At 41.6% G+C, this 13,567-nt stretch overlaps 1 protein-coding gene and 1 non-coding gene across 2 annotated transcripts in view; one reads left to right on the forward strand and one right to left on the reverse strand.

Moving 5' to 3' along the window:
- CLASP1 (cytoplasmic linker associated protein 1) overlaps window positions 1–13,567 on the reverse strand; it is a 321,194-nt gene that overhangs the window by 264,606 nt on the left and 43,021 nt on the right. The window contains exon 3 of the mRNA XM_083153636.1: window positions 621–699. Within this exon, the coding sequence (XP_083009762.1) occupies window positions 621–699 (79 nt within the window). The remainder of the gene's footprint in view (window positions 1–620; window positions 700–13,567) is intronic.
- Window positions 1,602–1,728, forward strand: LOC146025501 (U4atac minor spliceosomal RNA). The gene has a single exon (XR_014454163.1). It is a non-coding gene; the product is annotated as a U4atac minor spliceosomal RNA (small nuclear RNA).

Consider the following 13,567-nt stretch of genomic DNA (forward strand, 5'->3'; position numbering starts at 1 on the left):
ACACTGCCGGAGCTCAGCCCAGAGGTGACAGAGCACTGCTTTTTTTACCGCTCATTGCTCACTTCATTTGTGGCAGCCTGACAGGAATCCGTGGCGGCTTCCGGTGATGTACATGTACTGCGGGGGGTGGGAGGAGGGTCCAAACATATAGATATATCGGATCTGATACATCATGGGTGCAAAAGCACCCACGATGTGCCCATGATGGGTCAGATGCCGATATATCTCATGTTCAGCAGGTCCGACCACTTGATCAGATCCCATGCGCATGGGACCGCGCATCAGATCAGATCAGCTGTCAAACATATGCAATTTTGGCCAGATTTCACCCGATTTATCATCCCAAAGTGCCGACATCGGGAGAAATCGGCCGAAAATCGCATAGTGTATACAGGGGCCTTAAGAGCAGAAATCAGTTTCAAATACTGCTGCAATGCTGTGCTCATCCCAAACAGCATCATGGGAACCACTGTAGTCGGGAGAATGCTGGTTCTCGCAACTTAACACCTGTAGAAGCTTTCCCCAACTTAAAAGCGCATTGGTTGAATATCTCTGAGACCTCTTTCCTGCACCTATGCACTGCATACTGAACTGGATCCACTCCTATGAAGGAAAATTACCTGTGCTAATCTGACTTCTGAAACGATCTTGCAAACGTGTAACTACAGCGGATAAAATGTCCATACCCAGCAATGCAACCTAAAAAACAGGAGAATAAAAAGATATTAGAACATCATCAGAATATATTGTAATATATTTAAGTAAAAAACAAAACAAAAAAAAAAAAAACAGCATACTGTGCTGCAGAATTGGAAAAAAATCTAAATTATCTAAAAACAATAACTTTTTTTGTTTAAACAAGTTTTTTATTTTTATATATATTGTAATGCAATATGTTAATGCATAAAAAGTTGATTCATGAATTAGAAACCTTAATCAATCATGTTTTAATGCCATCTAGAATTAATAATATTATCATGGTTTGAATGGATTCATTTCACATCTTTTAATAAAACTTCAAAAAAAAAAATTACAGCTTATTTTTCCTTTTACAATTGAATATTTATAGATCAAGTAAACATATTAATAAATACAGTACAGTGAAATTGAGAAGAACAATGGAATTTTAAGCATTAGTCTTACTACTTATTATAATAAAAAAAATGGAACAATGGAAAGTGCAAAAGCACTTTTCATAGAAACACACAAAGAGGAGTTAAGCATTAGCACTGGGCATGCCACTGACATTAAACATTATGAATAAAAAAAAATATTTTTTTTTTCTTGTATAATAGGCCAGTAGCCAAAGAATTGGGTTTTGTTTGAGTAAACCAATTGGCTTAAACCAGCCAACCCTGTGTGTGTGTGTCCTACTATAATATGCAAATTGTTGAAATGCATCATGGGAAGTAAAGATTTTTACACAGAAAAGAATGGGAAAATGGTATTTGAAATCATCAAAGCCTGTTAAGTGTCTGTAAATAGAACAAAGGTTTGATTGTTAGGTCATATTAGTCATTAGACTACAAATAAAAAATCTCCATAAGCTGAAATGGGTTTTAATTTTTCTGTTCAAATTTTATTAACCCTAAATTCCTTTAACCATCCTTTTCTTGGGGTGAGCTACTGACCAATGAACGTTAAGTGAGGTCTGTACTGCTAACACCACAAACAACACTTAAGTGCCACTAGCATATTGCATGCTAGATAGGTACAATTTTTGGAAACCATAGTTTCTGTGAAGAATACTAAAGAAAGACATAGGGCAGTGTAACAATGGACCACTAGATGGCAGTAAATTCAATTGTAAGAAATTACCATTGAACAAATGCATTTCTTCATCAGCTAGATGATATCATTTGATGAAACACTTGTGGCAGTCAAACATGTTTGGACCTAAAAACTAGTCATGGGCAAAGCGATTCATTGAAATGAGTCAAGGCACAAGCCTCAGTCCAGCGAAGCGTTTACGGCCAAAGCGATTCATTGAAATGAGTCAAGGCACAAGCCCCTGACCATCGTAGCAGCCATGGCCAAAACGATTCATTGAAATGAGTTGAGAGTGACACAAGTCTCAGAACAGTGAAGTGTGTTGAATCAGTTACTCGCCTCTCGAACACTACTCGTATGGAATTACAGGCACAGGGAGACAGTGCAGGGCTCACAGCATACTCAGGGAGTTGCAGAGGCTCAGTCACTCGCTGTGCTGGAAGACAGGAAGTAAGACAGTGGCTGGGCTCACCACTCATTTGGAATTAGTGCACGGCTCACAACACATTTAGTGAGTTGCAGAGGCTCAGTCCCTTGCTGCTGGGCATACAGTGCACTGTAGTGTACTCTGCACTGACTTGGACTCAAGGTCAACTCCTTCCTCCTGCTGAGCTTGGCTGCTATGCTATAATGCTATGCTACTGCTGCTGCTGTCTCGACTCTTTCAACAGTGAGTGTCTCGAATCATGCAGTCGGCTTAATGATTCGAGACACTGAGACGAGACAGCGATTCACTAGCCATCTCTAACCTGAACATTGCTTTTTCTTGAATTGACATCTCTGCATCTGTCACTCTTAAAGACTGTGTGTTATACTGTAGATAAAAGTTATATATAGCTTAAAAAAGGTCATTAAATATACCGAAACGTCGCCCGGGACCCCCGTGTCTGTGCTGTTTATTTGTTACAAGCACCAGGAGTACCTCAGACGTTCCCTATATCTCAATATCTAGCAGAAGCAAGCAGCGGCACTCCACAGGATTTGCAAAAAGCAATCAAACTTTTAATGTTAAAAAACGACGTTTCTGGGCCACAAGAACCCCTTCTTATAGCTGTGCATGTGGTCACACATGCACAGAAGTGCAGCATAGCTGGCTGGGGATGGGACTGGGTTGGGACCATAGGAACACCAGCAAATGTTAATCATACGATGTTGATAAACATCAGAAAGCCACCATCGAATGATAAAAGCACTATCATCAAATCAAAAGCATTGATAGTTGTGAAACATTGTGATGCAATCCTTAATCCATTCCAGATTCCAACAGGGGCTCTGGTCCGAGTCATATGTATGAGAGAGAAAGAGAAAGAGAGGGAGAAAGAGAGAAATAGATAAGGATTCAACCAATGAAAGGTACCAGGAAAGGTATTTGTATTGGGTGCAACATAGGGTTGCCCTGGGTGGAATAGGCCGCGCCCAGAATAAACAATAAAAAATGGATGGGTGCAGTGTCCTGGTGCTAGGAGTAGGGTAGCCTACACATTTGGCATATAACAGGGAGAAAGTACATGGTAAAACACATGTGACAAGGGGACAGATTTCTGTAAATGTACAACAATTTCGCAGCACAATAATAAAGCAAGTTACAACAAGTTTTGTCATACAAGGACCTTGACAGTTTATTTGAGGAGTCACCACACTGCATTGCTTTGGGACAGCCTAGTTTAAGCTGATCTTGCACAGGAATATCAGCCATGAGTGGATTGGAAGAGCTGCGGGCAGGAATGGAATCCAGTGACCGAGCGGTCACCACTTGAGTGGCCAGGCTCAAAAAGAAGAATTCCAGCAGCCGATGCTTACCGGAATCTAGCTGCCATTTGTACTCTCTGGATATGCACTACCCAGGTTGCTGTGCCATCTAAGCCCTCCCAAGGAAAAATCTCACGGGCAGCAGCAGCAGCAAGCAAAACTGGGTGTCTGGCAGGAGTTAACAATGCTGCTGGCAGCTCTAGGAAGCATTGCTGAGGCCAAATGACTGCAGTTAAATGCAGTTTAGATTGGGGAAGCGGTGTTTAGACCATGCATGCTGTGGCAGTAGATGGAAGCAGGGCAGCGGTGTGAGGCCAAACATTAAGCTGTTCTCCGGGAGACTGTTGTTGGATGCAGGGTAATTGTGAGTAACATATGACATCGGTCATCTTTACTAACAGTGAGGAGGACCTGTCACAGTATGCACTGCAGGACCTAGGGTTAGATGTACTACAGCTTCGAGAAATGAGATGGAAGGATTAAAGTGTACCCCAGATAAAGTCAAAGACAATAATTATCTGGTACCAAAAATCTTGTTCCTCTTCCAACATCTTGAGAGACCATGGGGATGTCCAAAAGCTGCCCTTAAGGGAGAGTACAGCTGCCCTTAAGGGAGGGTACATCCAGACTTACCTTAATACTTTATGCTTAGTCAAATAATGTGTCGGATGATGCTCCGACAGGGGGGATCCCAACAGTCAGAATCCCGACTGCCGGTGCTGAGACAGGGGGGATCCTAACTCACAGGGGCTATTCTCCCTTGTGGGGGTCCCGAGCCCGCAAAGGGCTTCTTTGCGCTCATCCCCCTGTTGGAGCACTGGCAGTCAGGATTCCAACAGTAGGATACTGACCGTCGGAATCGCCATACCACACCCGTCAAATATTAAGTCTGATTGAACGGATGCCAAGAAATATAGTCTGTAAAAATTTGGTGAATGGACAGCTAACAATGTAGCAGTTGTATTGAACTGCTCTGCAGACGCCCCTCTCAGAGCTGGCTGCGCAGTACCTACTGAGCAGAATATGCTTAATTCATTGTGTCCATAACACATCATTCCCCTGCTTCAATGTTTACTTGCCAACCTGTCCTAATAAACACTTTAAGCACATCTAACACTAGGTACACACTAAACGATATTTTAAAACGATTACGGCCATTCTTTATGACAAATTCTTGAAATCATTCAGTGTGTACACGCTATTCAGCTAGCTTTCCCGCAGGTCGCTAGTGACTTCCTTTGTTGTCTGTACAGTACATGCAGTTCTATCTGAGGAGATCCTCAACTATTGGACGTGGCCATAACAGTATCTATTGATAACATTGCACAGTGTGTATGTACTAGATCTTTTGTTCAATGGAAATTATTAGAGACATTTAATAGTTGGCACGTGGGTTAATGTGCACCCAGCATAACAAGGACAATTTAATTGCAATACTGCTTTTAGACATGTGAACCGGGAATTTGCATGGTCTAGCAAGCCAGCAAATTCCTGACTCACAGCCCCAAAACGAGATTGTTTATTTTCACATAAGCAGAAATACCAGGTTGATGCGTGTTCACGTGCATAAACATGGGCTATAGCTGTATGTGTAAAAGGGGTAGCACTGAAACAGCAGTAGTACCATGAGGAGGAAGACTGTAATTACTTCCACGCTTGCCTGAAAGCCTGTTAAGTACTTTTGCGATTTATATACAGACTCCTTTTTGCACTTTATTATTTTGGATGGTCTTGTTGCACTTTATAGGACATAAAAAAAACATTTTCTATTGGATGCTGATGTTTTGTGTTATATGAATATTAACATGTTTTTTGGAGTGAAATACATTATTACATTTATAATGACAAGGATTGGTACTTTGTAATCTGTACACGTTTAACAGCACTCTTCCTTAATCCATATTAACCCTTTGAGTGCCAAGTGAATTTGTCAAAATAGGTGTGAAAATTGTCAAGCCAACCTTTTTTTATTCATCATAATGACCTGTAATGTTTACCTTATATAGGAAATAGCTAGTTGTCTAATAACGGAAACCAATAATTTAAAAATGTTGACCTAGCAATATCAATACTTTTGAGCTCTGAGCAATAATACAGTACAATAGCCGATTCTTACATTTTACTATTAATCCTTTGAGGTCTGCACCAAAAAAAAAAGTTTATTACAAACGGATTTCTCAACAGTTTGGTAGAGGCTTATATCTCAAAAACTGTGGGGTCTCATTTTAAAAAACTATTGATTGTTGTTGGTTGTTGTTATTATCCTCAGTGAATAAAAAATGCAAAGAATTTTTCTTTCTTTGCTTTTTTGTGGTGCGGACCTCAAAGGGTTAAAGTATACCAGAAAATTATGATTGCACTCTGTAAATGCAATGTAGTCTACAACTCTCACCAGAGGGCAATATAAAGGACCAGCTATATTATTTATCACCCTTAGGAGCTGGAGAAAGTAAATCAGATACATTCATATAGAGCAACAAAGTACGTACACCCTCAGATGCCGTAGTTTTAATCATCATGGTATAAAAAGTTGAGTGTTTAGCTCAACTGTCAATAGGTACTGATATGCTCGCCATGCTTACCATTCACTATATGGCAGGTATTCAATGCCCTAATTTGTCCAGTGCAGCGAATCCTGTTATGGATTCGCTGCACAATCGCCAGGTTCCGGAGGGCTGGTGCATTTGCTGCCAGCCCTCCCTCACCCCCTATTCAACGCCTCAGGGGCTCGCTGCCCCTGGCGACAAATTTTAACCCCCCAGGCAAATGCTGCAGGGAGCCGGGGGACGGAGGCAGGCAGGTAGATGGAAACCTCCCTGTCTGCGCCGGACACTGTGGGGGTGAAGGAGGGCTGGCAGGGACACAGGGAGAGCCCCCCCCCCCCGAGAGCTGGCAGGGGATTGGGATAGTAGCCGCTGCACTCACTGGTCCCGATCCTGCATATGTAATGATCGGGACCAGAGAGCAGTGAATATATATGCATATTAATGAGCGGCTCCCTGCTGGCAAATGCGTAAAAAAAATATATATATATAGCACATGAATAAAAATAGCATGCCCCTTCTTCACAGGATAAAAAAAAATCGGATTTTTTGACACCCTATAAAAAAAAAAAAAAAAATTATTTTAAAAGATCACATTCCAGTTCACCTAAAAAATTATGACAAATGCAAAACGGTGAAGCATGGTGAAAATCACTGGAGAAAGCAGTTCTCCATTTGAGCATTGAATACACTCTCTGTATGCTGATGATACTCAAATCTATCTTTCCTCCCCATCACCATCAGTATTGCTCCGTGTCTCTGAATGTCTTTCTGCCATTTCATCTTGGATAAGCTTTTAGTTGTGCGAAGACAACTTTTAGTCAAGCGCTAATGGGGACAGGTAGTGGGTATGGGGAGCAGGGTGACAGAGACAAACACACAGATGTATGAACAGCTTAGAGGAACTGCAGAGGTGGGGGGGGGGGACTAGAAATAGATGAAGAAAATAACAATAAAAAAATAAAAAAAATATAAAAAAGGGGAAAAAAATATTAAAATATAAAAATAAAAGTCAAAAAGTGACCATATAATGTTTACACTCCTTAGTGTTGAAGTGGGAGCGTTCCAGTCCAGAGAGAGGCTATCTCTTCGCTTATCTCAAAATATATCCCCACCCGACCTCTCCACTCTGCACAAGATCTGCGTCTCTCATCCACACTCATTACTTGCTCCCACTTACACTTGCAGGATTTTTGTCGTGCAGCACCCACCCTATGGAATGCCCTTCCATGCACATTAAGACTCTCCTCTAGCCTCCAAACTTTCAAGCGTTCCCTGAAAACTCACCTCTTCAGGCAAGCCTATCATATTCAGGATCCACACACAACCACCAGTAGCATTTATATCCAATTGCATCCCAGCAGGACTGTCTTGTAATCTGATGGGACTGCCATGCTATGGAATTCTATAATTATGTATCCCTCCTATTATCCCTAAAGATTGTTAGATTGCGAGCAGGGCCCTCTTACCTCCATGTCGGTTTGTATATACCCAGTTTGTTTAATCACAGTTGTTTCCAATTGTAAAGCGCAACTGAATACGCTGCGCTATATAAGAAACTGTAAATAAGTAATAAATATATAAAGCAATTGAATTGTTGGTCTGAACAGCGTGCAAGCCTCAAAAGAACACATTTCTGCTCACAGCCTCCCGAGATGGTGGGAAGAAAGATGCAAAAATGACACACTAGGCAATCACTCTGGAGTGCTATCGCCAGAGCTCCCAGGCGAACAAAAGAACGTATAGACACCAAACTATATTATGTGACCCAGTCCCACTCCAAACATGCATCACCGACTATATAGACAAGATTGAGCTGCATGTACAAATGACAAGGGTGGTTCAATGTCCACTGGAGTGCACACCATTAATAATAATCGCATATTAAGCGATATTACAAACTCTCTCATTTAGAAGGACAATAAAATTGTAACATGTTTATTTAGAGCTTAAGCACATCTTGCAAAACAACTGACTACTCCCCCCACCACCCCACCCCCAAATGTCATATTGAACACAGGGTTAATACTTGAACACAAGAGTCTCTGCTTTTTTTTTGCTCATTTTAAATCACCTTAACCCCTTCCTGACAGAGCCAGTTTTTGCGTTCCTGACAGAGCCCTTTTTTTCAAATCTGACATGTATCACTTAAGTGGGGATAACTTTTTTTTGCTTTTACTTATCCCAGTGATTTTGAGATTGTTTTCTCGTGACACATTGTACTTCAAATTAGTGGTAAATTTGGGTCGATACAGTCTGTGTTTTTTTGTGAAAAATACCAAAATGTCGTAAAAAAATGGAAAATTTAGCAATTTGCAAAATGTTAAATTTTCTGCTTGTGAGACAAATAATCATACCACTCAAAATAGTTAATAACTAACATAGACCATATGTCTACTTTATGTTTCCATCATTATTTCAACTTCCTTTTCATTTTTTTGGACACTAGGAGGCTTACAATATGAATAGCAAATTCTCAAATTTTCAAGAAAATTTCAAACACTGATTTTTTTAGGGACCAGTTCAGTTCTGATGTGACTTTGAGGGACTTGTATGGGAGACACCCCCATAAATGATACCATTTCAAAAACTGCACCCCTCACAGTATTCAAAACAGCATTTTGGAAGTTTGTTAACCCTTTAGGTGTTTCACAGGAATTAAAACAAAGTGTAGGTGAAATTTCAAAATTTCATTTTTTTTGCAGATTTGCAATTTTAATACATTTTTCTAAGGAACACAGTACATTTTACTAGAGAAATGTGACTAAAAATTGATTCCCCCAATTCTTTTGTTTTCATAAATATCCTATATGTGGCCCTAGTGTGCACGTTGACCAAACCACAGGCTTCATAATAGAAGGAGCACCTACTTGATTTTGGAGCCTCCTTTTTAGGAGATTATTTTTTAGGCACCATGTAGGTTTCTAGGCACCATAAGATGCTAAAATTTAGGAACCCCCCCACAAGTGACCCCATTTTGCAAACTACACCCCTCAGGGAATTCATCTAGGGGTATAGTGTACATTTCAAACCCCCAGGGGTTTCACCAATTGTGGTACAACTGGGCAGTGAAAATGAAAAATTAATTTTTTTACACAAAAATGCAGTTCTGGCTCCAAATTTTTCATTTTCACAAGGAATGAAGGAGAAAAAGCACCCCAAAATCTGTGCCCCAATTTCTCCCGATTACGGCAATGCCTCACATGTGACCAAAAAATACCATTTGGGTGCATGGCAGGACTCAGAAGGGAAGGAGTGATTTTTGGATTTTGCAGCTCAGATTCTGGTGGAATGTTGGTGGGTGCTATGTTGCATTAGCAAGACCCCCCAAGCACCAATACAGTGGAACCCCCCCACAAGTGACCCCATTTTGCAAACTACACCCCTCAGGGAATTCATCTAGGGGTATAGTGTACATTTCAAACCCCCAGGGGTTTCACCAATTTTGATACAACTGGGCAGTGAAAATGAAAAATTACATTTTTTTACACAAAAATGCAGTTCTGGCTCAACATTTTTCATTTTCAGAAGGTATGAAGGAGAAAAAGCACCCCAAAATCTGTGCCCCAATTTCTCCCGAGTATGGCAATGCCTCATATGTGACCAAAAAATACCAGTTGGGTGCATGGCAGGACTCAGAAGGGAAGGAGTGATTTTTGGTGGTGGAATGTTGGTGGGTGCTATGTCGCATTAGCAAGACCCCCAAAGCACCAATACAGTGGAACCCCCCCACAAGTGACCCCATTTTGCAAACTACACCCCTCAGGGAATTCATCTAGGGGTATAGTGTACATTTCAAACCCCCAGGGGTTTCACCAATTTTGATACAACTGGGCTGTGCAAATGAAAAATTACATTTTTTACACAAAAATGCAGTTCTGGCTCAAAATTTTTCATTTTCACAAGGAATGAAGGAGACAAAGCACCCCAAAATCTGTGCCCCAATTTCTCCCGAGTACGGCAATGCCTCACATGTGACCAAAAAATACCATTTGGGTGCATGGCAGGACTCAGAAGGGAAGGAGTGATTTTTGGATTTTGCAGCTCAGATTCTGGTGGAATTTTGGTGGGTGCTATGTCGCATTAGCAAGACCCCCCAAGCACCAATACAGTGGAACCCCCCCACAAGTGACCCCATTTTGCAAACTACACCCCTCAGGGAATTCATCTAGGGGTATAGTGTACATTTAAAACCCCCAGGGGTTTCACCAATTTTGATACAAGTGGGCAGTGAAAATGAAAAATTACATTTTTTTACACAAAAATGCAGTTCTGGCTCAAAATTTTTCATTTTCATAAGGTATGAAGGAGAAAAAGCACCCCAAAATCTGTGCCCCAATTTCTCCCGAGTATGGCAATGCCTCATATGTGACCAAAAAATACCAGTTGGGTGCATGGCAGGACTCAGAAGGGAAGGAGTGATTTTTGGTGGTGGAATGTTGGTGGGTGCTATGTCGCATTAGCAAGACCCCCAAAGCACCAATACAGTGGAACCCCCCCACAAGTGACCCCATTTTGCAAACTACACCCCTCAGGGAATTCATCTAGGGGTATAGTGTACATTTCAAACCCCCAGGGGTTTCACCAATTTTGATACAAGTGGGCAGTGAAAATGAAAAATTACATTTTTTTACACAAAAATGCAGTTCTGGCTCAAAATTTTTCATTTTCAGAAGGTATGAAGGAGACAAAGCACCCCAAAATCTGTGCCCCAATTTCTCCCGAGTACGGCAATGCCTCATGTGTGACCAAAAAGTGGCAGGACTCAGAAGGGAAGGAGTGATATTTGGATTTTGCAGCACAAATTCTGGTGGAATGATGGTGGGTGCTATGTCGCATTAGCAAGACCCCCAAAGCACCAATACAGTGGAACCCCCCCCACAAGTGACCCCATTTTGCAAACTACACCCCTCAGGGAATTCATCTAGGGGTATAGTGTACATTTCAAACCCCCAGGGGTTTCACCAATTTTGATACAACTGGGCAGTGAAAATGAAAAATTACATTTTTTTACACAAAAATGCAGTTCTGGCTCAAAATTTTTCATTTTCAGAAGGTATGAAGGAGAAAAAGCACCCCAAAATCTGTGCCCCAATTTCTCCCGAGTACGGCAATGCCTCACATGTGACCAAAAAATACCAGTTGGGTGCATGGCAGGACTCAGAAGGGAAGGAGTGATTTTTGGATTTTGCGGCTCAGATTCTGGTGGAATGAATGGTGGGTGCTATGTGGCATTAGCAAGACCCACGAAGCACGGTGAAATGATGAACCTAATAATCCATAGATGTGTGGTATATTTTAAAACACTCCTTTATACATAGGCCGGGTTTGTCGGGGCAACTGTCACACTGGAAAATAGTTTGCTTTCTTATTCCCTTTTTATAGCAAACTTTGCACCTTTTTTGTGTCCTGCCCTTTTTTCTAGTGGAGGGGATTTCATCAGGAAAATGCTGCCCTGGTACAATACAGGGGCCAGTACTAGAAGTACTGGGGCCCTCTGCCTGCTGGTTCCCAAATATTAGGCCCTTTATGACTTCCTCTTGAAAGTGCATAAATGTCCCCCTCTGGCCGGTAGAACGGAATAGCACGTAAGCGTTATACAGTGCCATCTGGATTATATACACGGCCAGCTTCTTGTACCAGATTTTTGTTTTCCGCAGGGCACTGTACGGCTTCAGTACCTGATCTGAAAGATCCACTCCGCCCATGTACCTATTGTAATCCAGGATACAATTAGGTTTTGAGGTGTGGGTACTGGTACCTCGTACAGGGACGGAGGTGGTACGGTCTCCGTGAATTGTTGTCAGTATAAGGACATCCCTCTTGTCCTTATATTTGACCAACAACATATTTTCAGTGCATATTCCCCTGCTTTCACCCCTTCTCATTACTTGGGCAATGTGCGTTTTTGGGAGGCCTCTTTGGTTCTTGCGCACAGTACCGCAAGCTGCTGTACCTCTTGAACCAAGGGCCTTAAACAGGGGGATGCTAGTGTAAAAGTTATCCACATAGAGGTGATAACCTTTATCCAGGAAGGGGTGCACTAAATCCCAGACAATTTTTCCACTAACACCTACGAGGGAGGGGGGGCATTCTGGCGGTTCAATTCTTGAATCCTTCCCTTCATATACCCTAAACCTGTGAGTGTACCCTGAGGTGCTTTCACACAGCTTATACATTTTTATGCCATACCTTGCCCTCTTACTGGGAAGGTACTGGCGGAATTTAACCCTTCCTTTAAAATGTATAAGGGACTCGTCTATGCAAATGAATTTATCTGGGATGTACAGGTCTTCAAATTTGGCACTGAAATGATCAATGACCGGCCTGACTTTGAATAGCCGGTCAAAGGTGGGATCATCTCTGGGTGGGCACTGTGCATTATCGTTGTAATGCAAAAATTTAAGGATCGTCTCAAATCGAGCCCGGGGCATGGCCATACGGTAAAATGGGGTGCTGTACAGAACATCTGTACTCCAATATTGCCTAATTTCTGGCTTTTTTACTATGCCCATATGAAACACCAGACCCCAAAACGTCATCATCTCTACTGCATCTACAGGGGTCCACCTAGCAAATGATGATGTGGGGTTTTGAGCAATAAACTGCTGGGCATATAAATTAGTTTGGTCCACCATTAAATTTATAAAATCATCAGAGAAAAATAATTTGAAAAAGTCAATTTCTCTGAGACCTGTGGAATCAAATTGGATTCCTGGCATGGCCAAAAACTCAGGAACCTGGGGCTCAAAATTGTCTGGTGGTGGGGTCCATACGAGATCAATTATTGGGGGGGGGGTCTCAGCTGCTCTACGGGGGCATCTTTGAGGGGGTCCCTCATCACCAGAGGAGGAAGAGGTGCTTAAGACGAATCCTTCAAATTCCCCGCTTGCCTCACTGGCTGTGTCAGAGTCAGAGGCAAGCATGGCATATGCCTCCTCCACTGAATACATTCTTCTGGATGACTGGGATGACATTTGGGATGACATTTGGGATGCCATTTTTATTTTTGTGTTACTGGTAGTGAAATGTTTCAACACGTGTATAGTGTAGGGGGGGGTACAAACTTTATTTCAACCCGGGGGGTATGTAGTGTGTAGTGTGTATGTAGTGCAGAAAAAAAAAATACTTTATACAAAAAAAAAAAAAATTGAAGGGGTTAAAAAAAAATTGAAGGGGTTAAAAAAAAAAAATTGAAGGGGTTAAAAAAAAAAATTGAAGGGGTTAAAAAAAAAAAAAAAAAAGGTCCTGCGCCAAAAATTGAGCACAGATGTTGGTCAGTAACGTCCGTCACTGAACAGCGCTCAAAGGCAACAGGAATTTGATCAAAAAAAATAAAAAAATAGATCAACCCTGTGCCGAAAAAGCTGATCAGTGATGTACGTCACTGATCAGCGCACAGTGGCCACAGGACACCCACAAAATCACAGTGTGTGTAAAAAAAAATTAAAAAAAGACCCCACAGCACCCACAAAAAAAAAAAAAAGGTGATCAGTGATGCGACA

This window comes from Crinia signifera, chromosome 7 (genome assembly GCF_055691185.1).
Source record: "Crinia signifera chromosome 7, ASM5569118v1, whole genome shotgun sequence".
Taxonomy (NCBI): domain Eukaryota; kingdom Metazoa; phylum Chordata; class Amphibia; order Anura; family Myobatrachidae; genus Crinia; species Crinia signifera.